This window comes from Dasypus novemcinctus, chromosome 26 (genome assembly GCF_030445035.2).
Source record: "Dasypus novemcinctus isolate mDasNov1 chromosome 26, mDasNov1.1.hap2, whole genome shotgun sequence".
Lineage (NCBI taxonomy): Eukaryota > Metazoa > Chordata > Mammalia > Cingulata > Dasypodidae > Dasypus > Dasypus novemcinctus.
In genome coordinates, this window is record NC_080698.1 from 61,660,022 (window position 1) to 61,686,451 (window position 26,430).

General features: G+C 40.7%; 1 protein-coding gene and 1 long non-coding RNA gene across 2 annotated transcripts in view; one reads left to right on the plus strand and one right to left on the minus strand.

Moving 5' to 3' along the window:
• The window catches only part of LOC131276193 (uncharacterized), a 73,769-nt gene that overhangs the window by 12,665 nt on the left and 34,674 nt on the right, over window positions 1-26,430 (minus strand). The gene's annotated exons all lie outside the window — the stretch shown is intronic.
• On the plus strand, window positions 5,534-25,795 carry LOC131276188 (uncharacterized). The gene is made up of 12 exons (XM_058288934.2): window positions 5,534-5,608; window positions 6,582-6,643; window positions 7,119-7,143; window positions 11,755-11,910; window positions 17,726-17,796; window positions 18,254-18,278; window positions 20,049-20,119; window positions 20,567-20,594; window positions 22,804-22,874; window positions 23,312-23,336; window positions 23,921-23,994; window positions 24,450-25,795. The coding sequence occupies exons 1-12, from the start codon at window positions 5,581-5,583 to the stop codon at window positions 24,606-24,608; spliced, it is 795 nt and encodes a 264-aa protein (XP_058144917.1). The 5' UTR covers window positions 5,534-5,580; the 3' UTR covers window positions 24,609-25,795.

Genomic DNA, 26,430 nt, shown 5'->3' on the forward strand with positions numbered 1-26,430 from the left:
CACAATTGTATGCCAACAAATTAGAAACCTAGATGGAGTAGATACATTCCTAGAAACACATGAGCAAGCTACAGTGACTCTAGAAAAGATAGAAAGTCTCAACAGAGCAGTTACAAGTAAAGAGATGAAATCCACATCAAAAACCTCCAATCAGAGAATGATTTGAAAAGACAGTCAACACCATTTGCCTTTAGGAAAATGCAAATTGAAACCACAGTGAGATACCTTTTCACATCCACTAAAATGGTTGCTATTAAAAACAGAAAATAACATGTAGAGAGGATGAGGATAAATAGGAACACTCTTTCAAGGCCAGTGGCAATGTCAAATCGTGTAGTGGCTATGGAAGAGAGACTGGGGATTCCTGAGAGATCTAAGTATAGAACTACCATATGACCTGGCAATTCCACCACTAGATATATACCCTAAAGAAGTGAAAGCAGGGTCATGAAAAGATATTTGTACACCGGTGTTCATAAGGCCATTATTCAGAACTGTGAAAAGATGGAAGGAACTCAAATTATCAATCAACTAATGAATAGATAAGGAAAACATGGTACACACACATACACACACACACGCATATACAGACATACAGTGCAATATTATTTAGTCATAAAAAGGAGTGGGATTGTCCCCATTATGCAAGAAAAGAAAATCTGTTAATATAATACACCATATTGACAAAAAGAAGGGAACAAAAATGATCATCTCAATTTATGTGCAAAAGGCATGAGACAAAATCCTGTTTCTTTTGCTCATAAAATCACTTAGAAAAGTAAGAATAAAAGGAAATGCCTTCTACATGAGAATGAACACTGTGGCAGTTTGAAATAATCAATGGACCTCCCAAGTGTCATTATGTTTGTAAACCCCGAAAGACATTATTTTGTAAATGGGCCTGTTCCTCTGAGTGTAACCCACTTTGATTGCCTTAGGTTCACCACAGAGGTCTTTAACTAAAATACCTGTTAAGATTTGGAATTGTCCTGAATGACCCTGCAATGACAGATACAGACCATTATATATCCTGCCAAAACCTACAGAATTGCGTGGGAGAGAATGTAAACTACAATGTAAACTATAATCCATGCTTAGTGGCAATGCTCCAAAGTGGGTTCATCAATTGCAATGAATGTGCCACACTAATGAAAGAAGTTGTTCATGAGAGGAAAAGTGGGAGGGATGGGGAGTCGGGCATATGGGAATCCCTTATAGTTTTTTATGAAACATTTTATGTAATCTTAAGTATCTTCTAAAAATAAATGAAAAAAATACTTTTAAGATTTACCTGTGAAATGTGGGCTTTGATTCAATCAAGTCAGGAGGGTGTGACTCATGTTTGAGTACCCACCCCCTTGATATAAAAGGACTCTTACTCAAGACAACACACAGGAAGAGAGAAGAAGACAAGGAAGAGAGAACTTTGTCAGTTCTGGAGCCCTGAGGAGAGATGAGTCATTTCCTGATTGTTTGCCCAGAGAGACAAGCCCTATGCCAGCATAAAGCTGAGATTGGAAGAAACTGGGCCGGCAGCCTTAAGAGGAAGAAAGAAGGGGGCAGAGAACACCCACCATCTTGTCTCAACACATGGCAATTGGCTTTGGTTGGAAAGCAGCCATGAGTTGGAATCTGTATGGCCTTATAAGTGTAAGTTTTTACCAGAAATAATTACTCTTTATAAAAGCCAAAAGATTTTTGGTACTTTGCATCAGCGCCCCTTTGGCTGACTAATACAGGCATATATGAAACAAACCACTCCCAACATCATACTGAATGGTGAAAGATCGAAAGCTTTCCTTCTGAGATCTGGAGCAAAACAAGGATGCCCGCTGTCACCACTGCTCTTCAGCACTGTACTGGACATTCTAGCTAGAGCAAGCAGAGAAGAAAAATAAATCAAAGTCATCCATATTGGAAAGGAAGAAGTAACATTTTCACTATTTGCAAACCACAAGATTCCATGTATAGAAAGCCTCATAACTCCACAACAAAAATACTAGAGCAAGAAAGAAATTGAGCAAAGTGATGTCCTAGGAGATAAACACCCACAAATTTGTAATAGTTATGAATGATTGTAATGAGCGTTTCAAGGAGCAAATGAAGAAAAATATCCATTTCCAATTACAATTAAAACAAATGTCTCAGAATAAATATAGCCAAGGTTGTAAAGAACTTATGTATGGGAACTACAAAACTGCAAACAGAAATCAAAGACCTAATAAAGGGAAAGACATTGCATGCTCACGGACTGGAAGGCTAAATATTGCCAAGATATCAACTCTACCAAAAACGAATGATAGATTCAATGCAATCCCAATGAAAATTGCAATAAACAGCTTTGCAGAAATGGAAGACAATCATCAAATTTATTTGGAAGGATATGCTACCCTGAAAAGTCACAACCATCATGAAAGACAGAGTTGGAGGATACACCTTTCTTGACTTGAAACTTATCACAAAGCAGCAGTGGTCATAAAAACATGGTCCTGGCATAAGAATAAATATATAGATCAATGGAATCAAAGCGAGAGTTCAGAAATTGACCTTCTCTTTTATGGCCAATTGATTTTTCCCAAGGATGCCAGGTACCCTCAATGGGGAAATAATGGTCTCTTCAATAACTGATGCTGGCAGAACTGGGCATCCATATGTAAAAGTATGATGGAGGACAACTATCTCATATCATATACAAAAATTAACTGAAACGTATAAAGACTTAAAAGAACTAGGAACATAAAACTTGTAGAAGAAAACTTAAGAAGATCTTCAGAACCATGTGTTGGGCAATATTTAGTTTTGTTTTTTAAAAATATTTTATTATTATCATTCTTATTTTAAAGATACATAGATCACACAAATTTTTGCATTAAAAAACATAAAGGTTCCCATATACTGCATTCCACACACACCCCCACTCCTTCCAATCGACAACTTCTTTCATTAGGGCGGTACATTCATTGCACTTGAAGGGCACATTCTGGAGCATTGCTACACTGCATGGATTATAGTTTATTTTGTAGTTTGCACTCACTCCCAGTCCATTCAGCGGGTTATGTCAGGTTATATTATGCCTGCATCTGTCCCCGCAATATCATTGAGGGGAACTCCCAAGTCCTGCACATGCCCCAATATCACACCTCTTTTTCCCCCGTCCCTGCCTTCGGCAACTCCCATGGCCACTGTCTTCACATCAATGAAATGATTTAATTCTTCCAATGCTAGAGTCATGACAATTCTATAGGAGAATACCAGTAAATCCATTCTATTTTATTCCTGCATCCTGAGGACCCTGGGATGGCCATGTCCACTCCAACTTTAAATCAAAAGGGGGCTTACATCCCACATGGCTGATGGATGGAATTTTCCCACTTGCATTTGTAGACTCTCTTGGTTCCCTGGTGCAGTGGTTGACTATCCTCACCTCCCTGTTAGTTGACATGGGCAGTCCAATGAACAGGAGAGTAGGTGTTACAACTCTGCTGAGGCCCAGGACCCAGCTGGCATATAGACAGTCCAGAGATTCAAGCCTCCTGAGCATACACCAAACCCAGCACCTATCACAGGTAAGGGAAAAGTGACAGAAGAAGCATGCATAGAGAGGTCTCATCTGAATCCAACTCCACACTCAGGAGCACAGATTCCACTGACAAGGCCATCTGTCATGATCCAGAGCCATCTGTCATGATCATAGGACCTGGGTGTGCCTGTATCCCTCAGAAGGACCCTTCCCTGGGGTTGTACCTACTTTGGCTGTCTCTGAGATCTTGTTGAGATGAGCATAAGTGCAACCCCTCTGAAGACCTCCCAACACATTTTGAAGCCTCTTAGCCATATAAACTCATTTGTCTTTACCACTTACCCATTTTATTCAAGGTCTTTTTCTTGGTGCATCACCAGCAGGTGTTGGTAGTAATACCTCAGCCCAGAGTCATATCCCACACTGGGGGGAAGGTAATGCACTTACATACTGAGTTTGGCTTAGAGAGTGGCCACATTTGAGCAATGTGGAGGCTCTTGGGATGTAGCTCATAGGCACCCTACAGTTTCGGCCTACTTGTAATTTAAAGCACTTAGGCCCATAAACATAGTCATCAGTATCAAGGGCCCATCACTGGACCATCGTTCTTCACTGATCTTTGCCCTTGTACTTGGGGTATTGTTGCTGCTCCAGTGGGGAGTGGGGCAGAGTTTCCCGGAATGGGAACTCAGCACTCCCTCAGTTGTTGGAAACTCTGAAGTGAGGTATCATTGATTGGGAATGCATGGGGAGGAAGGAGTTCTCCAGGGCAATGTCCTCTTAGATTTTACACCCAAAGCAAAAGCAACAAAAGAAAAATAGATACGTGAGACCTAATCAAGATTATAAACCTTTGTGCCTAAAATACCATTATAATGAAAGCAAAATCAGTCTAATTCTACGGAAGAATATATGGGGAATTCATATATCCAATAAGGGTTTTCTATCTAGAAAATATAAAGAATCGTGAAGGTCAACATATATAGAATGAAAGACAACCCAATTAAAAAACGGACAAAGCTGCTGTCAATTGCACGGTGGAGTGGGCATCGCCATGCCAGAGTCCTCAGGATTGGGAAATGAAATTATGGCCTAGAGTGGACTTACTGGTATTCTACTATGGAATTATTGTGGCTCTAGCAATGGAAGAAATTATATCACTGATGTGGAGACAGTGGCCACTGGAGTTGCTGAAGGCAGTGAGAGGGAAAAGGAGGCGTATTATGGAGGCGTTCTGGGGAATTGGAGTTGACCTGAATGATATTGCAGGCACAGATGCAGGGCATTATATATCCTGCCATAACCCACTGAATGGACTGGGAGAGAGTGAAAACTACAATGTAAACTATAATCCATGCTGTGTAGCAATGCCCCAAAATGTATTCATCAAATGCAATAAATGTGCACCACTAATGAAAGAAGTTGTTGATGTGGGAAAATGGGGGTTGTGGGGAGTGGGGCATATGGGAATCTCCTTCATTTTTTAATGGAACGTTTTGTGTGATGTATATACCTTTGAAAAATAAACAAAATATTGCATCTGAGACTGAGTGGAATCTCTCCTGAGTTATTTATGGTAGACTGAATCAAAATTAATGTTCCTAACAGTGAAAAAAATGAAACTAAAAATATGTTTTGAAACATGGGCAAAAGTCTTGGATATGTCTCCAAAGGGTAAAAAATGGCAAGAAAGCACAAAAAAAGATGCTCCCTGTCATTGCTATGATAGATATGCAATTCAAAACCAAAATGAGATATCATAACATACCCGCTAGAATGGCTCTTATTAAGAAATGGAAAATAACAAGTACTGGAGAGGATGTGGAGAAATAGGAGCACCCAGTCCTTGCTGGTGGCAAAGGAAAATGGCCACACAGCAGCAGTTGGACCTTGCAATATGGAGAAGGCATTCACTCTGAAAATTCTGTGATGACTGGTCGCCATGGTTACTTCATGATGCACATCTGCCTCACGGTTCTAACTGTCACTCTGTGCCCAGAGAGATTTGAAGTTGGTGGCAGGTGGAAAAGCTCCCAGCTTCGTTCGTACGGCTCATCGAGATGGGAAACCTCAATTGCTGCTCAAGAGGTGTGAACATACTGACCTACTTAATCTAGTTAATACCCCTCAAATTGGCTAGTTATTTTTCAACAAAATATTCTCCTCATTCTTTTCTAGTTTCTCCTCTCCAACTCATCCTACAACATTTCAGATGAGCTTTATACTTTGTCTCTTACTACTTTGTTCATATTTTAGATCCTTCTATCAAGCTGGTTGCCTTAAAATGAATCTCCCATTAGAAAAATTTAGCATTTCTTTTAATGTTCTGTACCCTTCCATCTTCTCCTCAGCTCCATGTCTGTTTTGATGCTGTTTTTCACTCAGCAAGGGCCAAGTAAATTATTCATTTCAGAATTTGGAGTTAAAATGGATGGCTAGACATCAGAAGTGAGGCATTTCATAAGACGAAGTGTACTAAAGTTGGTTTTTAACATGCTTTACCATTTCTATGCATCCTGAAATGCATACATAACTCAGTATGTTTAGGGAATCCATTGCTTCCATTCATATAACTAGTTTTCCAAGAACTTGAGTTTCTAAATGTCAGTTTATGAACCAATATGCACCTTTCCTTTTATCCTTGGGGTTTATCCAAAATTTTCATTTGACAAACTTATTTATTGATGCTTTCACTTACCCACTGCCCTCCCTAATGGTAAGTATGGGGAAAATACTGTAATTTTTTTCTCTACCACCCAATGAGCAGCATATCTTTCAACACACAGCAATAGGCAGAAAAATAGGAAAATGAACTCATAGACATTGATAGATAAGCAAGTGCTTTGACACTTTCCCACACAGAGAAAAAAAGATAATGTATATAGATGAGAAGAGAAATAATATTTATGTAGTCGGTGGCCCAATAGCAGCCCAGTTCAGGTTTGGTATAACCAACATCCATAAAGAGAAGCATCACGAGTCAAGCAGTGTTCCCAGAATAATTCATGAGATGTATTCCTGATATACTGAGAGTTACTCTGTGTCTTCCCGCCTCCCACAGGCGACCCATCAGAGGAACTCCCTAATGCCAGGGCAGATGAGGAGAACCCATCTAACACAAAGGTAGGGTTGGCTTTCTGTATTTAAAATAAATGTGTTGGTTTCTTGGTTTCTTTCTTTTGCAATCAAATTCAGATTTGAAAAATTCATCACGTAGAGTATAGAATTTAGGTACTGTCTGCTTGGGGGTAAGCAGGAATGGGTAGACTCTCTTTCCAACAGACAGCTGGTGCCAGAGGGCCTTCAACATTGGTGGTGTCAGTTGGGAGACACTATGTAGAAGACCCCCTGCGTTAGTGGCATTTTTTTCTCCTTATATTAATACTTTTGTAATTGTGTGCCAAAAAGGAATAGAAGGAAATACAATCTGGGAGGGTCTGCACCTTTTCTAATGGTGTCCTCTACTTTGCTTTTTTGTTCTTTGACTTAACAGTGGATTCCCATCTGGTTTTCTACAGCAACTGAGAGAGCAAAAGACCTGTGTAAACAATACCCAGCCTAATCTGATTCTCACATGCTTTCTTTTCTTTCATTACAGGTAGCCTCAAGAACAAGAGAACAAGGTGTGTATTCTGGAATCACTGAATGGCTGAGGATAGAAAATAATAGAAATCTAGATGAATAGGTTGGCTTTCCATGATGGCTTAGGTGGGGATAATTGGGATAATTCCCAATTCCTTGTGGGAGTGAGAATTGGGGGTGGTGTGAGAGAAACTGATCTCAAGGGAAAGAACCTTGATCATGTTTCTTCAACTTTGATCATGTTTCTGGAAGCAGCTGGGTTGCCCTTGGGTAGTGTGGATTACTATTGATTGTAGTTGAGGCATGGCAATGAGTAAGTCTGTGTTGTGTAACTGTGAATCTGAATGTGTGTGTGCCTGTGTGCTTGTATTTATTCATACTAGACAGTGTTCCTGTTTACACAGGTAAATCAACATTGTCAACTCTACCAAGAAAATAATTCCTTCTGACCAGTGCACAGTTTACATACAGTAACTTATTAAATCCTCATCACAGCCATATGTCATGCAGGTGTTTAAAATACTGACACCTCAGCTGGAATACAGAGGCACAGAGACACATGTCAACAATCTCACTAGAGCCTAAGACTTAGAGCCAAGTTCTGTACCCAAGCATGAGGCTCCAATATTGAAACTGAACGTGCATTTAGAGCTCAGACATGGGGATATCAAACAATGTACATGGGAAATTTGGACAACATTAGCATCTATGCATGTACTTGAAAGTTTTCAACCACTGCTCATCAGTATAAGATTTTGCCAGTGTCACATAACCCAGATTACCTCTCAAATTACCATACTGCTAATTTCACATGCATTTGTCCAGTCACATATCTGAGAGTTCAAAGTCACTATGTAGGGAAACAAAGACAATATCTCTTAGATTTGGGTCACTCATCATTACCTGGCCAGTATCTGGTTAAAATCGGGAGATTCTTTTAGTGTATTTGCTAACATTATTGCCAGTAGCCCAAGAAATGTGCCAGTCTTGCAAGCCATGAGTTGTATGTACAGCGGAAGGTAAGAACTCAAAATTTCCCTCAGTTATTAGCCCAGGTCACCCTTATTGAACTGTCTCGTGCGCCTGGTTAGAGATCCTCTGTGCTCAACCCATGCCTATCTCCTTAATGAATTCTCCAGTGTGGGCTGCTTAGTGCCATCACAGATCAAGCACCAGCTCACTCATGAATACACACATGGAATAAAAGAGGAATTTGTTATTATGTAACATTTACATAATCTACAACTTCTATAAATATAAACAATTTTTTTAAGTTGAGAAGGAAAACACAATAGCAAAAAGAGTAGTTATCTTAAATGTTAGGATTTCAACATTTTAAATTTCAAAATTGGATTTCCTATATATCAACAGATTACTGAATAGATACACAAAATACTGTGCCCAGAATTCAATAATCCAGACCCTAAATAAACTGTAAACTTCCATAAAAGGGACAACAAATGGAGAGGCAGCATAAATGGACCTGCGGAAGGTGAAATGGTTTTAAAGGTAGTTAAGCTGTGCTTCAAAACAGACAGATGGTGTTATGGGATGCAGGTTGTGTCATAATGAACACATTACTATTTGTGCATTTGTAGATTTACCATTTGTAAGACACTTTAGGAATCCTTAGCTGGAAATCCAAGGAATCTGCTTCTCATTTGTTCCTGAACCTTTCCATTATTTCCTTCCTTCCTCCCTCCCTCCCTTCCTCCCTCCCTTCTTTCCTCCCTTCCTTCCTCCCTCCCTTCCTTCCTTTGTCCCTCTCTCCCTCCCTCCTTCTTTCATTCCCTCCTGTAATCAGCGTTGTCACTAATGACCCACTTTCTTCTTTCTGTTTTATATCAAATATTGATTTTCTTTAGGGTTTTTTCTCATAACAACTCACTTAAGACTTTTAAGGTGTTTCAGTGGTTATGAAGCATGACTATATAAATAAATGCTTAACTTAAATGGAAGGATTCCTTTTAACAGCCTTTTGCATTAGTGAACTGTCTATCTTCACAGAAAACGTTTGCCAGATTTTGAAGTACCTCACAGAATTGATATCTTTGCATGGTTTGTTTGTAGTGTTACTTATAAGACTATACCCTGTATGACAAAAACATATTCAAAGTACAGATAGGTGTTTTCATTTCATATTTTTGCCGGGAAACAAATGCAATGAAAACTTTAACTTGAATATCTCATTCTCCAAGATATTAAAAGGCAAAAAAAAAAAAAAAGAACTAAAAAGTTTTGATATTTGTCTCCTGTCAAATCACCCACAGTACAGGTTCTTTTGCAGAAGGTGTCACCTGTACAATACATGTCAATTGCATTGATGTATAGAAGGGATAATTGTATCCTGGATGCTCTCGGTGCCTCTTAAATATGCCAGAATGACCTGGGTATAAAGATGAACACCAAGAATGGGTGCACACATGGAGAAACTCACCCATGATGCTGTGGGGAGGGCGCTGTTACATTCACCTGGAAAACAGTGTTCTGGTATGGATTAGAGGCATGTGCACCTGTGACCCAGCAGGCCCTGTCCTTGTTCTGTATAATCTAAGGGCCATGAATGAGGCATGAATGCGATGTCCACACAAAGGCCTGCACAGACTCATTTGCAACAGTTTGATCCTGAGCAGTCATTCAGGGAAACAATACAGTGTATAAAATGTAGAAGGAATGCACTTATTGTGCTATGTCCTAATGTGATATAATTACTTGGCATTCCAAATAGCAAATGTTGATTCACACAGCAACAGCTTGGAATTCCCACAATATTCAGATATAACATCCAGCCGTACTCAAAAGAGTTTATACTGTGTGCTTCCATTGATAGGGTGTGAAAAAGAGAAAACTCTAAATGACGGTGATCGTGGTCAGAATAGTGGTAATTGCTGGGGGCTACTGACAGGAAGTAGCAAACATTAGGCTGCCAGGGGCTGGACACATTCTGAGTGTCGGTCAGGGTGTTCACAACACGTGTGTTTATATGAACCACCAAGCCCTGTGAAGTGCTTTTGTGTACTTCACAACCATTACAATAAGCATTCATGTTTAGAAAAAAGAAATACAAAAAGTAAGCGTGCCCACAAAGTAATCTCCAGGTCCCAGTGGCTTCCTATGTTTACCACACAATATTCATAAAGACATAATGCCAAAGCAGAACACACTTGCAAAGAATAGATAGAGGGACACTCTTTCATCAAATCAAGAGAATCTCAATACCAAACTCCAGAAAGACAAAGATGGGAAAGGGAAATTACAGAGAACATTCTTCTGAATACACGTGCTGAAAGCGTGGAAAACGTCTGCATTTTGGACCAGAGATTGCAAAGGAAAGTACCTGGGATTTCCTGGCAGGATTTCTGTGGGACGATAGCAAGAGGATGCAGGTTTCTGAGGGCAGCCTGGGAGAGGGAGTAGAAGGGAAATCCCTTAATTGATCAGAGCGTGGGACCCAAAGGAATGCAGGCCCGGGTTGCTGAGCAAATCCCTAGATGGGGATTCTAAGCTATGTCTAGGGATGGGACTCTCTCCTTCCTCACTGCTTATTCAGGCTTCACTGGTTGAAGGGAGCTAGTGCTTTGCAGAGCTGCCCTGGGCAGTTATTTGTGAAAATCCTGGGTTCTGAGCCACCATGGTAGCCAAGCTGATGACTGGTCATCAGGAGTGGTTAGCTGACCCCCAGGAAGTCTTGCACAAGGCAGCTGACAGTGTGAATAGTTTGGGGCAGGATGTCCACAAGATTCCCTGGTCCTTCAGAGGAACTCCATTTGGGGGAACCTGAGTCATATTCTGCATCAGAGAATTAACTTTTAGGCAGACAGTAGGGTGAGGATTTGAGCCATTCTCTTCCCTGGAATCAAGTACTTGGCTGGCCTTTGTCCACGGCTCCTGGAGGGGAACTTGGAACCCCTGGAATTTGCCAAGTTGGGGTAGTGCTTACATTTCCTGACCCAAATCCTTCACTCAGCAATGTTGTGAACACAAAGGACTCATTTTGGGGTTGACAGGACAGTGCACATATTCTCCAGGAGCTCTAAAGCATCACACCCATGTAGGGCTGAAAGTCAGTGTCACGCCTCCCCTGTCCTGAGCCATCAAGGCTCAGGACAAGCCACCCTCTCTGGAGGAAAGCACTAGTAGAATACTTGCTTATTCCTCCCAACTTTTAACAATTGAGCTCTTCTAAGTCTTTTATGACATATTGGGCACTTTTCTTAAGGCTTTGCTTGCAATTACTCATTCTTTCAGTTTCATAATATGCACGATTAAGTAGATCTTATTAAAGTTTTCAAATGACAGTGCTGAAAACTGAACCCAGAAAATTTACAAGCTATAACCTGGCTTGGGTGGCCTCTAAATGGTATTTGAACCCAGTTGATACTAGCACACATACTTTGGCCACTGTGCTTTGCTGCTTTCCTATGCTGTCCCATCTACATAAAGGCATCCCACATCTGTCTATTGAGTGTCTAAAGTGAACATCACAAAACTACAACATCTTTTGGAACCAAAATTAGACCCAATGGGGTCTTCTGGGAAGCTCCTTAATGAGAGGATGATAGTTTGAACTCTAAATCACTCATTAAAGATTTCCTATGCTCAACTGTCAATAACATGTCAACTGATATTTCTATTGTGCATGCATTTCCCAGGTTCATGTCTCAAGTATAAAAAAAGAAAATGTGCTACTCAATCCAAAAAGTCTACTGCCCGCCATTCCCAGTCTGTCAGACGCCGCAAAATCACCATGTGGCCAAGGAAGAGGAAGGGCCGTCAAATGTCCCCAAGCAACTCTTCTTCTTTGGAAGGTACAGTGGAATTGCAATTATTGTATTGCCTCAGTAATGTTGCCTGTGGCTTATTATAGTGTCCCCTACTGAGGGAAAACCTATACAAAGGCTAAGACACCATCTTTTTTAAAATTCATGTTTGACAACTTTATTAATCGTGTTAGTAGATAGCACCACAACCACATAATGAAAGATGCACTGACAAAAGCCGGTTTGTGTTTACTGGTAAACAGCATTTCAAGGTAATGTTTGGTCATTAATCTATTTATGAACTTTAGCTGAAAGAGTTGACTTCAAAAAAGTGCTGTGAGGTTGTTATAAAAATGATATAAATAGTTAGAGGAATTTTAGATTCACATAAAAATTGTGCAGAGAGTACATAAAGTTCCTACATGTTTCCCTGCCATCCTTCCAGAGCAGACCCAGCACTGTTTCCCCTGTTGACCACTCTCATTATTATGGATGTGTGTACAATTAAAGGGACAGCACCAGTACATTGTTTTGGAGAATCATGCTTCCTGTCTACCCCTCCGTGCATTTTGACAAAGGCATATTGTCATGTAACTCCCGTGACAAAAATTCAGGTGTTTTATTGTGTCCCACAGATTACATTCAGAAATCCTTGGTAACTGTGTGTGGTGGACTCATTTGGAAATAATGTATTTGCAGATGTGATTAAGATGAGGTCTATTGAATTAAGGGTGGGTGTTAATATTCTATGACTAGAGCACTTATAAGAAGGTAAGAGACAGGAGAAAGCTGTGTGAAGATGGACCAACACTGGGAGAAGGAGGCCATGTGAAGATGGAAGAAGAGACTGGAGTTGTGCTGCCATAAGCCAGGGCACCTGGAGCCACCTGAAGCCAGAAGAGTCAAGGAATGATTCCTGGCTAGGCTCCTCAGAGAGACAGAGAGTGGTGCTACGGACACGATAATTTTGGAGTTTTTGTCCCTAGATCTGTGAGGGAATAAGTTTCTGTTCTCAACCCACCCAATTTGTGGCAATTTATTATGGAAACACTAGGAAACTAACTAGATTTGGTATTGGGAAGTGGGGTGTTGCCTTAATAGATACATGGAGAGGTCTCACAGAGGCTTCACATCAAAGTATTGCTTCTGAACACAGACATGGGTGAAGTTTACCCACATGTTTCCGAGTTGTGTGCAGCCAGTGAGACTTCCCATTGAGGCCTCAGACATCAAAGATAACAAACAGAACTCAGCACTCTGCCCTCCCTGGATTTCCAAATATGTACCCAAAAAAAAGGGAAATCATTGTTGTATTCAAGAATTTCAGAGAGTAGGTTTTTTGCATAAGGTAACAACAATTTCACAAGACTTTCATGCTACTTTACTGGAATTGTAGTTGGTGCTGGGGTTTAAGATATATATATCTAGGGGATTTGAATCTCTGGACTGACAATATGATAGCCACGCCCTGAACCTCAACAGACTTCAACTCCTACACTCTGATTTATGGGACTTACCCCACTCAGCTAACATGGAGTTGAAGAATGTCAACCACCACACCATGGAGCCTAGAGTGCCTACAACTGAAAGCAGGAGGACATCCAGTATCCATGTGGAATCTAAGCCCCCTCTTGACATAGAAGTGCAATGGACACAACCAATCCAATGTCCACAGAGAAAATGTGGCATTGGTGTGGGAAAAGTGGCCATGGTGGCTGCTGGGTATGGGGAATGGGAGGAAGAGATGAGATGTGGAGGCGTTTTCGGGACTTGGAGTTGTCCTGGGTGGTGCTTCACGGACAATTACGGGACATTGTAGATCCCCCCAGGGCCCACTGGATGGAACGTGGAAGAGTATGGGCTGTGATGTGGACCGTTGACCATGAGATGCAGCGATGCCCAGAGATGTACTTGCCAAATGCAATGGATGTGTCATGATGATGGGAGAGAGTGTTGCTGTGGGGGGAGTGGGGGGTGGGGGCAGTGGGGTTGAATGGGACTTCATATTTTTTTAATGTAATATATTTTTAAAAATGAATAAAAAAGAGATAACAAAAAATAATGTACTTGTAGACAAATAAAAGTATATGAAAAACTGTATATTGAAATTTGATTGACTTTCCCTCCATTTTCTGTACTCCTCTAGGTTCTGTCGTTAAGTACCAACTGTTAAATTTTTGCACATCCTTTCAGATTTACTAATTGAACATTCATGTGAAAGTGACACTGTACCACAACCTTTCTAAGGGCTTTACCTACAGTACTCACATGTTCTTCATTTTTAAAGAAGTTTTAGATCACATGAAAGTTATTTGTAAATATAGGGATTCCCATATACCCCACCTCATCTGCTCACATTTTACACATTTAACAACATATTTCATTATTGTGATATATTTTGACAATTGATGAACAAATATGGAAGCATTGTTACTAACCACGGTCTATAGTTGGCATTACAGTTTACACTATGCCCTGCACAATTTTACAGGTTTTGACAAAATGTATACTGGCCTGTATCTGTCATTGCAATGCCATGTGGAACAATTCCAATATGCCAAAAATGCCCCATGTTACACCTATTCTTCCCTGTGCTTCCCCACAGAAACTGCGGTGATCACTGTCTTTCCATCAATGTGGAAAGGACTTCTAGTCCTAGAGTAATAATCAGTCTACTTTGGTCCATATTTACATTTTCCTGTTATGGGTGTTCATTCCTCAATCTGGAGGATTTTGGAATGCTTATGCCCACACTACTTCTGATTAAGATGGGTTTTAGGTCCTATGGGGCAGATGGAGGAAACACTGTTGCTTGCAGTGCTAGATACTCTCTGTCTTTTGGGATGGGCGTTGTCCATCATCCTTCTTTTGTTACTTAGCCTGGGTGAATCTGAGGAACTGGAGAGTAGGTGTTGGCTGCAACTCTGCTGAGATTCAGGGCTCCACTGGCATATGAACACACTGCAGATTTAAGTCTCTGGGACATACATCTAAAAATGGATATAGTGATAAGTATAGGTTCAAATACATGGGCAGAAAAACCGTGTGTAGGAAATGAGCCTAACTCTGATACACCAGGGAGACTGGCTATCATATATTCTAAGATAAGGCCCACCCATGTGGTGCCAATTTCCTGAGTTTGGCTGAAAGGCCTCAAGTGTCCAGATGTCTCTAGAGCCCACAGCAGCACCCCTGCTTGAAGCATTGTTTTCTATGGCAGTCCTTGAGATCGTCCTGAGATGTGCAGAACACTCATGTCCTTGCATGTGTCAATTATTAGTTGAAAGAAACTGGCTGTGAATCAGCAGTGGTGGTCATTTGTATGGAGCCTTCCATATCATGAAGGGTACTATATTCATTTTCCAGGGCTGCCATACAAAGTACCAAAATCTTGGCCACATAATAGCAAACAGAAAGAATAAGACCTAGAAATGTGTTCTTCTACAGCTCTGGAGCGCAGAAGTCTGGAATCAATGTGTCACAGCACCATGCTCCCTCTGGAGGCCCTAGGGGAAGAGTTCTCCTTTGGCTTTCCCTCTCTTTTGGTGGAGGGTGGCAACTTTGGTGATCCATGGCATGTAGCTGCATGAGTCCAGCCTCTGCCTCCACATTCATATAGCCTTCTCCCTTTACTGTTTCTTTCTGTGTCCCTTCTCATTTTACAGGGACACTGGCTGATTGGATAAGGGAGCTTGGGAATGGTATTACATGCCTTCTTCTACATCAATGTGCTCTCTGGCTAGGGAAATGTTTCATGTTTCTGGGGAGGTTTAATTTTATTTCTTTTCCCCTTTTGAGTTCCTGAAAACTTTGTTGCAAATGCTTTGGTATTTACATTTTTTTCTGATATCTTTTCATTTTTCTTTCTTTGAGAATTACTCAAAGAATTGGAACTTTATGATAAACACTTAGTGTCTTACACATAAAATTATTTTGTCATTTTCTTCAAGTGTCATTTGAAAATTACCCATTTCCTAGATGCCTTAATCACTGTTTCAGTCATCGTGTAGGCACTGCACAGGAGCACTTCCTGGTAAAATATTGGTCAGTGTCTTATTATACCTCTCCTAAACACTCCTCTCCCAATCCTTTCTCCATCCCGCCTTTCTCCACTCCACTCCACACAAACACACATACAGCACAGCAAAGAAATATATTCCCATTTAGGTGCTGCCAACATTGGGGTCACTATAAAGGTCTCCTAATTCTTCACTCAGAACTCTATTCAAAGTTAAGTTATGGTTCATTCCATGCCTTGGCAAATATATCAATTGAGACACTTATAATTAAGGTAAAACATAATCCAAAGTGATGTTTTTATGCATTTTGGGACAAAGGACTTCACAATAAATAAGACCACTATCATTTGTAATTGCCATTCATCTCACTTGACTGGGTCTCTGTTAACAGGAAACTCATTCATTCAGAAGAACAGTCATTACACTTAGGCTGTCAACAATAGGATCTTTGCCATCTTTGTCAGATTCATTCAAAAGGGAGATGATACATGAATAATGTAGCTGTTGTTAAGCAAAGCAGGTAAACTTGGAGTGTGGACTCCTGGGTTGGAAACTAGCTGAGTCTTGAGTAGATGTATCTTGAAAGAATATACGCAAACTGATAATAAGCACAAGAAATGATACTCAATATAATTAATCCTCAACGAAATGCCAATCAAAACCACAATGAGGTGCCCCTTATAACCAGTAGGGTAGCTAATGTTTTTAAGAGGAAATAAAATGAAAAATAACAAATACAAGGGAGGCTGTGAATCAACTGGAAGGCCCATACATTGGTGGAAGGAATGTAAAATGGATCAGCCACACTGGGAAATAGTTTGGCAATCCCTCATTGAGATAAACACGGGATTACCATGGGACCAGCAATCTAACAACTAGGTCTATATATGAAAAGAATTTAACTTAAAAGAGGGACACAAATAGGTATTTGAAAACTCAGTGTTTGTTGCCGCATCATTCAGAATGGCCAAAAGTTTCAAACCACCCAAGTGTCTATCAATATGGGAATCAGTAAAAAAAAAAAAAAAGCATATCCATGAATGGGATGGGCCACACAAAGTAAAGAAGTTCTGATGCACCCTACTATATGCATGATACTTAAAAACAGTATACTGAGGAAATAAGGAAGATATGAAAGAAAGATACTGTTTCGATGTACTTCTTTGAAATATAAGAAAAAGAAAATTCAGAGAAAGAAAAGGAGATTAGACTTTATTACCAGGGCTAGGGAGATAGATTAGTCTCATTGGTTAATGGCTATAGAGTTTCTGTTTCAGGTAATGAGAAAATTTGGAATTGAATGTTTGATGGGAGGGTAACACAACATTGGACATGTAATTAATTGATGATAGTAAATTAATTGTATAGATAAAAATGGGTAAACTGGCAAATTACATGTTATGTAGATGTTAACTTGTTGAAAAATTTTTAAAATCCTGTAGAACAAATGAGAAACTCAAAGTCAGCAAAGATCTGTGAGTGTGAAGCAGTATCTCATGATGTCAATGAGATTCTGGCAATTTTGCTGGATTTCAGAATGGGTCGCATAAGAGTTGGAACCATATCACTGTATCATATTGTACATTTTAGTACCACTTGTTCGTGAGCTATTTCACATTGATTTAGACTCTCTTTAGCTACAAAACCAAGAATCCTATTTCTGATGCCCATGCTTCCTCTCTTTGGTCTCCTTCTTCCATGAAGTGTGTCTGGGTAACTCCACAGTCCATGTTTCCTGACCACCCGGACCTGCGCTTTGTAAGCCCCTGTCTGGGTCAAGCAAAGATCCCTGAATAATATCAGCCACACCCCACTGTACTGACTGTTACTCTGTGTCCCCCTAGCTCCCCTGGAAGACCTGGTGGAGGACCCTCTTCGTGACAGGGAGGATGAAGTGGTTCCACCTAATGTTGAGGTAAGGTCATCTGTTTTGGTCTAAGATAGAAATACTCCTTTCTCCTATTTGTCCTTTTCAATTGAGTAAATATCATAATATATGATGGTGTGAATTATAGATATCACCCACTGGTCAGGGGAAAGGATATTTGGAAGGCTTCTCTTACCAAAAGTGCCCTGATAAAGAAGGCATTAGAAATTGAAGCACCAGGTTCTACAGCATATGGTAGTGGGCTTTTGCCTCGGCACCAGTATTCTGCTTGGATTCAAACTTTTGTAACTCCCATCACAGTGGTCTGGAAAGTCATATCCATCAGGCAACAATTGAGCCATTCCTAATGTATTTTCCATGTTTATTTATGGGGCCTTTGACTTTACAAATGCTTCCCATCAGTTTTCATAAAATCACCAATACCTGAGAAGATGCTACTCAACATCCTAGGATCCTCATAGTGTTTTCTTTTTTGCAATTGCAGGGGAACTCCAGAGAAAGTGAAAACGGTAGGTATTCTGTGCTAATCCCACATCTGAGGGTAAAATAGAGGTGAAATAAGGAACTTCCAGAAAACTTTCAGCTGGGGACATCCTGGACAAAGCATCATGGTGATGAGGAAATGGTTTCTGTGAAGGGAATCTGCCCTTGTTACTACAGTCTGTGGTTTTGTCTGTGATCTCTTTAGGTTGTGCAGGCTTTGCATGCATGGGGGTTTGGGGAGTGCAGTGTGAGTTTCTGTGGTGTAATTTTGGCTTTGTGTGTGTGCATATATGGGGGCAACCATGAGCAGTTTCCCAGATGTTATATCCCATTTAGACTGGACAATTACCAGGGACAACAGGGACAGTTTTCTCAAGTATACCCCATCACCACTGCATGTTCTATGTACATGAACTTGTTCCACACTCACCAAAGCTGGATCTGGGGTTTGCTTTCTACGACCACAACACAGATGGAAAACTGAGGGCAAAGGTGAACATCCCAAGCTCTTGCACTGCTAAAGGGAAGGTCCTAAATGGGAACCTAGTCACATGTCATCATACCTTGAGTTACAGACCTGACCTTGCCACTCAGCCATATGCTTACCAGAAACCATACAAGGGAGTTACAGCATCTGTATAGATGCATACCCCAGAATTACATGAGCCCACAAAGAGACCAAAACTGCCCATCATTATAAAGTAGCCTCAGTGTTCACATGACCTAGGCCAACTCCCTGTGCTGACCACCAGAGACTTTGATACAGTTATTAGTGCTCAAAGGACACAGTAAGCATACATGCTAATGAGCAGCTCCAAATTCTGAGAGTCATGAGGCATCACATAGGATGGCATGATCCATGATAACTGGATTGAGGTCACAGCTCAGGAGCTTACCCAAAGCAGATAGGCATCGGGAGGACAATTTAGTACATATGACAGCATCATCCCAAAGGACATGATAGGCACTCAAATCACGAGTCCCACAAGATGGTCTTTGAAAAATAAGAATGCAGATACATCTTGGTTCTTAACCTGGTGTCCAAACCCCTTGTGGAAACATTCCTAAAGAGTTGCATTTGTGGGTGTTGACACTCAATCTATATGTCCCTACATAATGGCTATCCCATATTTGATGGCCAGTGATATTTCAATATCATTCAATATTTCAATGGCTACCCACACTTGGTGTGGAAAAGAAAGACTGGAAGTAAAACCATGTGATTAATAAGTGTTGCTATTTAAATGGTAAGATTTTAGTACTCCCAATCTTCTGTGATATGTTATCTTTATCCCAATGGGTTAGTGAATAAATGCAATAGAATGCATTACATGGAATGGAATCCAGACCACCAGAAAACTTTGCTTCTAATCAAGTGACAAATTTCTGTAGAACAAATGGTAAATGCAGTGTCTATATATGTGGCATGGAGATTGAATTCATTTGGAGTTGTCCAGAAGATACTGGCACTTAAGTTGAGATATACTATAAAGAGGAGGGATGATGGGACTCAGGCATTGAATCATAGCATGTTTTTCAGTGCCATTTGTACACTGGGTATGGTCAGAAGATTTAGGTTGATATTTGCTTCAGAGCTAGGGATATATATTTTTGTTTCTTTCTGGCTGCTCTCTTTGCATCCTTCCTTCATGATGGACGATGGTCCCACAGCAGTTCTCAGCATGCTTGATAAACTACCTCCTCTACACAATTAAGAATCTTGTCCAAGACTATAAATTTACTTTGAAATTTATGAGAAACACACCAATGTGATGAGTTACTCTGTGTCACCCTAGAAGACCAGGAACAGCTGATGGGGGTACTTCCAAGTGATCAAGAGGATGAAGAGGTCCCATTTAAAGCCAAGGTGAGCTTACTAGTCATTGATCTAAAGTTGATTTTTTGGTCTCTTCCATTGGAATTGATTTCAGATGAGGATACCTGATCATGAACATATTCGATGAAAATATTCCATTTCCTTGGGGTGGGAAGCATCATGTGGGGCCTCTTCTAACTGATCCAACATTGAAGAGATCAACCACAAAGGGGAGCAGAAGTTGACAAAGTAGGCTTTTGCTCAGCTACAATTTTGTTCTCCTTGGATTAAGAATTTGTAATCGCCACACAAATTGAATTTAACAAATGTGCGTCCAGGAAAAGCTCATGCCTTTCTTGGTGTGTCTGCTACACCTGCTCATCAGGTTTGCTTGACCTCTATTTCACACCTGAATTCCTAATGCTGCAAATCAAGCAAAAATCCTTTGCAAACAGCCAAAACATGGTCTGATCCTCATAAGGTTTTCTCTAATTGCAGGTGGCCCCAGGAGAAAGTCAAACTGCTGGTATGTATCTAGAATTACTGAATTGAGGTAATTTTGAATTAGATCCTAGGTTTGCCTGGAAAGCCAAGGTGGTTCCAGTTACTGGTGGGATTTTCTGAGGTATGGTTACACATTAAACATTAATTCCTCCTGATAAGGAATATGGTCATGCTCTATTGTTCTCCCAGTAGATGTATTCACTTCACTTGTGTGGATTTGTGTCTATGGCAGTCATGGAGTGTGTATGAGTGAGCCTATTGGAGGGATTGAGAAGGTGTGTGTTGGGGCATTGCTGTGTGTTTCCCTAAGTGAAGCGTCCAACATACACAGGACAACTGTCATTGAAACTTTTCTAAAACACCATCACATCACCACAGCACATATTGCATACAATAACCTGCAAACATCTCACTAGAATCATTCCTGGAATTATGTAAACTCTCCCTATCCCTTACAGCCAGGTTCTGAGGGGCATAAATTAATGACCCGAGATTTCAAATTCCTACGTTGTAGAGACAAGATTTGGACTGAGGCATGTAACCCCTATACTACTACTCTGAACTACTGAATATTACCTAATCACAGGTATGGGTCACTAGTGACAATGAAGGAATTTCCACTGCCTATATATATGTATGTGCCCTAGGCATTTCTTAAACATGACACTCACGTGTTAGATATTCACAGGGGTCACATAACACAGGTTAGCAGGTGCATTTTACAAGATACTTATTCACAGTTATTAGTGTGGAAAACACAGAGAGAGCCCCACATGTTGCTGGTAAACTCACAGACTCTCAGACTCATGAGGTTTTAGTAGGACAAGCTTGCCAATCGCTGCCAGTACTGGTTCACAGCTCAGCACATGGCCCAAGCAGACAGACAAGGAGAGATATTTTCATCTATTTAATAACATTATCACCATAAGCCATTAAAAAAAAAAAAAGATCATTCTGTGAGCTACTCATTTGAGGAAGAGTAATGAGTAAGAACTCAAATTCCCTCTTAGCCATTAGGTTCATGTTCATCATTCGTATTTCAAGTTTCCCTTATAGCTAGTATAGAGATTCATGCTCAACCCTCAATCGATCCTAACTAACTCTCCCACTGTGGGATGGATCATATAAGCATGGAGAGTCACATCACGCAATGAATACAAAAACATGGTAATGAAAAGGAAGATGAAGGGAAAATATCACATGGTGAACATTGGGTACTTGTAAATGGTAGTCCATGAGTATTATGACAAACCCTATAATTATCTTTATGACACGTGCTAGTGACTCAATACAAAAGAATACCTTGTCTAGAATTAAATCCAGTCAACCAATAAATGAATAAATAAAACACTATACAACAGATTAGTATTGTAGTAGGAGCACTTTGCATTAGTGGAGATGGAAATGACCTTGGAAAGTTCAAAAGGGCATTGACAACTTGTCTAGATTCAAAACAGGAAGGGGGAAGCAGATTTTGTCTCAACGGACAGAGTGTCCACCTACCACATGGGAGTTCCAGGGTTCACACCCAGGGCCTCCTGACCCGTGCGATGAGCTGGCCCACACGCAGTGCTGATGCGCACAAGGAGAGCAGTGCCACGCAGGGTTGTCCCCCACACAGGGAAACCCCACACACAAGGAGTGTGCCCTATAAGGAAAGCCGCCCAGCATGAAAAAAGCGCAGCCTGCCCAGGAATGGCTCCACACACATGGATAGCTGATGCAACAAGATGACACAACAAAAAGAGACACAGGTTCCCAGTGCTGCTGACAAGAATATAAGTGGACACAGAAGAACACACAACGAATGGACACAGAAAGCAGACAACTGGGGGGGGGGGGGACCAGTAGGGAGGAAGGGGAGAGAAATAAAAAGTAAATCTTAAAGAAAATAATAAAAACACAACTATTATAAAAAACAGGAAGGAAAAGTGATGGAGCTCTGTAAGTAATACCATCTGTTTAATACTATTTTTAGATTGAATATATCATGTTGAATTTGGATGCCTTTAGGTACACAGACACAAAGTCTTCATTTCTCATTTTTTTCCCCTGTTCCTCTTCTCCTTTACCATCCTTCTTCAACCAAGGAGGATGGCCCAGCAATATATTTTTACAGACTTATTACCCCTCAGGTCCCTATTTTCTTGCCCATTGCAGTGTCAGGGTAGGTCCCTGAGTAACCCATGAACACTGCCCAATGTATTGACATTTACTCTGTGTCCTCCCAGGAACCCCTAAGGGCCTGCTGGATGAGTCCCCCAGTGAGAGGGACGATGAGGAGGTTCCATCAAATTCCAAGGTATGGTCACCCATTCTTTCTCTGATGTCAAATTGCTGATTTTAAGTTTTTTTGTTTTTTGTTTTTTTCCTTTCTTTTATTTGCCAATTGAGTTCAGATATGAAAATCAGACCAAATAATTATAGATGATGTCTGCAATTTCCTGAGTCAGAAGAGTGTTCATTTGGAACCCTTTACTGACATCTCTGCTTCAAGAGGGACTTCAAGGAGTCCCCTCTACATTATAGGGCTAGGTTTCCTCCTCAATAGATGGGAGAGATGCATAAAACAGGAAATGCTGTGCCTTTCCACAAGTGTCTGTTACAATTACTTTTTGGGCCTTCATCTCAACCCGTTTCCCATCTAGTTTTCTAAAGGCAGCAACAGAGTAACCCAACTGTGCAAACACTATACAGCCTGCTCCAGTCCTCAGAGTGTTTTCATTTCTCTAATTGTAGGTGGCTTCAGGAGTAAGTGAAAATGGTATGTATTTTGGCATCACTTTACTTCTTTTTTAAAAACATCTAGATGATTTAAACTAGGAGTTTCATGCTTTCTTTACTGTGGAAAGCATCCTGATTTTACCTTCCATGTGGGCATAAGAAATAGAGGGGTCCTTCTGTTTTAGAGGAAGAAAAATGGCCACATTGTACAGTACTTTTAGCAGTTGTGTTCCCCTTAGGTGGATTGGGTTTTTGTTCATATCCCATGATAGTTGCACACTTTACGTGTATTTAAATGTTCAAAGTTCAACAATAACAGTGGGCTTCAAAATGGGCAGGAGGAGTGGTAAGAAACTGTCATTGAACAACATCCTCTTTTTTAGTACCTTTGCAGGTTCCTTTTATGGTGCTTTGGGACGTCTTTAGCCACAGTGCCAAGGACTGCGTCCCTTTGTGTTACTGCTCCTCCCTGTTGCCCTCCTTCCACTCCTTAGCAGCTCACTTAGTCTTGCTGAATACCTGCCTCCTTGTTATTCTAATCCCTCGTCCAAGTCAAGCAATGCTTCTTGACTGAACCCAGAGCAACTACCCCAATGTACTGATGCTAACTCTCTGTCTTCCTAGCTCCCCCTGAGGGCCTGCTGGAGGAACTTCAAAGTGCCAAGGCCATAGAGCACACTCCATTTACTTACACCAAGGTAAGGCCAACTTTCTTTATCTGAGATAGAACCATTGCATTCTTGGTTTCTTTCATTTCTCATCCAATTCAGTTATGAAAATTTGACCACGTACAATATAGATGAGAGGTTCAAATGCTTGGTGGGTCAGTGTTCAGTGGGCATCTTTTAGGAGCTAATCCCAGTTTAAAGGGGGCAATCATAAATGACAGCATCAGGTTATAAACTATATGGCAGGAGGACATTCTTTAGCAGAAATTTTTTCACCTGGAATTAAGAATTTTGTACTTAGTAATCAAAATGTACTTGAGAGATGCATCACCCAGGACTGTTCATGCTTTACACCTGCTTTTGGTTTTCCTTAACTTCATTCTTTCCCTCTTGTATTCTGAAGTCTCCAAGAGGACACAAGCCTCTTGTATCACTATAGATTAAGTTCTGATTCTTACGGCATTATCTTCTCTGTAAAATTGCAGCCAATCCCAAGAGCAAGCAACAATGGTAAGTATTCTGAAGTCATACACTTGCTGAGAAAAAGTCCAGATATTAAAAAACATGAGCCTTCCTTGTCAATTGAGTTTAAAGAGGTTCCTGATGACAACCTCCTTGAGGGAATGAGGATTTGGGTGTGGTGAATGAAATGGACATTCCAGGTAAGAACTAGGGTTGTCTTTCTTAAGAAGTCGAGTACTGATTAGTTGGCATGTGTTTGTCTGCATGAAAGTGGTGTGTGTTTACATGTGTATGTTTGTGATGTGATTCTCAGGATACACGTTTTGATTCTCAATGGGCATGCGTACAAATGTGAGTCTTTAATGTGTTTTCTGGATTTTTCACACACCAAACAGCACAATGACTAGTGTCAACTTTCTTTGTAAAAAATCCCATCAATATCTCTTCAAATATTATCAAATTATGTCCTAAATTAGTGTGGCTTACAATATGTCAAGTATACCGCAATAACGCAAGAATAATCCATCAACATCAAAGACAATTTTCACGAAGCTCTACAGGGACTGAAATGTGGTACAGGACCCTTCTTTCTGGGATGTAATAATATGTCTTGGCTTAATCATAAATCTCTCCTCTTTGTAAGGCTTTACTTATACCTCATAGCATTTTGAATGGTCAGGATGAAAGAAAGGCAGACATACATGTCCCTTCATTAACATATGAGACAGGGAAGTTTCGAGAAGGTGAAAGAAAATCTTCGGAACTGGACATTTAATGAATACAGACCAAAGAACTTGAGATTTTAGGTGCTTTGACTCCTAATCCACACGTTTTCTTCAAGCCCCTTCTGCCTGGCAGAGTCTCTAAAGTTCTCCTACGAATTTGTCAACATTTGTCATTTTAGTTCACACAGCCAGGGCATCTAGAGCAGATTCTAGTTTTTGCAGTTTTGCTAAAGCCCAACGCCCATTTGCGCTGGCAGCTGTGGTAGGGATGATGCAGAAGGGAACATGTTCATCCTCACAAAATGCTCCCCAAGGCAGCAGCCCAGAGTCTAGCACTAGGTCTGTGCTTTGAACTCATCTAAGACAGAGCATGCCCAAAGAGTCATAATTTCAGGGTGACAAGATTGGAGGTCAGTGCTCTATTTTCCAGCTAAATAAGGGAGTGAGAAGTTGAGAGCTGATACCTTCCCCTCCTCTCCCTCACTTGCAAGCACTTTGCAAATTCTTGCTAAGGCCTCAGGCTCCAGAGGGACCCAGGAAGGTCTTAGAACCCAGGGTAGAGAGCTGGGTTTTCCTATGGTAGCCAGCAAGGTCTCAAGGAAGAAGGGAGGGATGGGAGTGGCCCAATCCTTAATAACGGTCCTGTGGATCTTTGTTTTCCTAAAGACTGGCTTGTGGACCGCAAGTATGACTCCACTAGCAGCGATGACGACGACGACAATCCAGGTAGGTTACAATTCTCAAGGAAGGATCCAATGGAGAAGATACCAAGATCAGTAGTTATACCTGGTGCCTTCGAGTCTATGGAAGGGGGCATGATATTAGAAAGTATAGGAAATACTTATGAGGGCCTGCTTCCATCTTTTCGTTTTCAATAACATAAAAGTAGGAGATATAATGACCGTGAGCTTTGTGTGTGTTGTGTGTTAAATGAAATTTCCATGTATTTTTTTTTTTTAATTAACTTCCCACGGATTAGTTTTTTCATGTCTTCTCAACAGTCTGACAACAAAACTTTGGTTTCCTTTGCTTAGCCTCCCATAGTAACTGATACAAGAGATTGTGGTTTGGATTTAAGTGTTGAACTTCAATGGAGCGGGTCTGTTGGGACACAACCTCTCAGGTTGTCACCTGGACCTGGGACAAAGTGTTTTTAGCTAGTGCCAGATGGCACTTGAGAAGTAGGGCCTCATCCCGTGCAATTTTAGATCTAGTTTTACTTTCTTCATGTTCCATCCTTACTGTGGATCCTGCTTTAAAGGTTAACCATGGGTTGGAA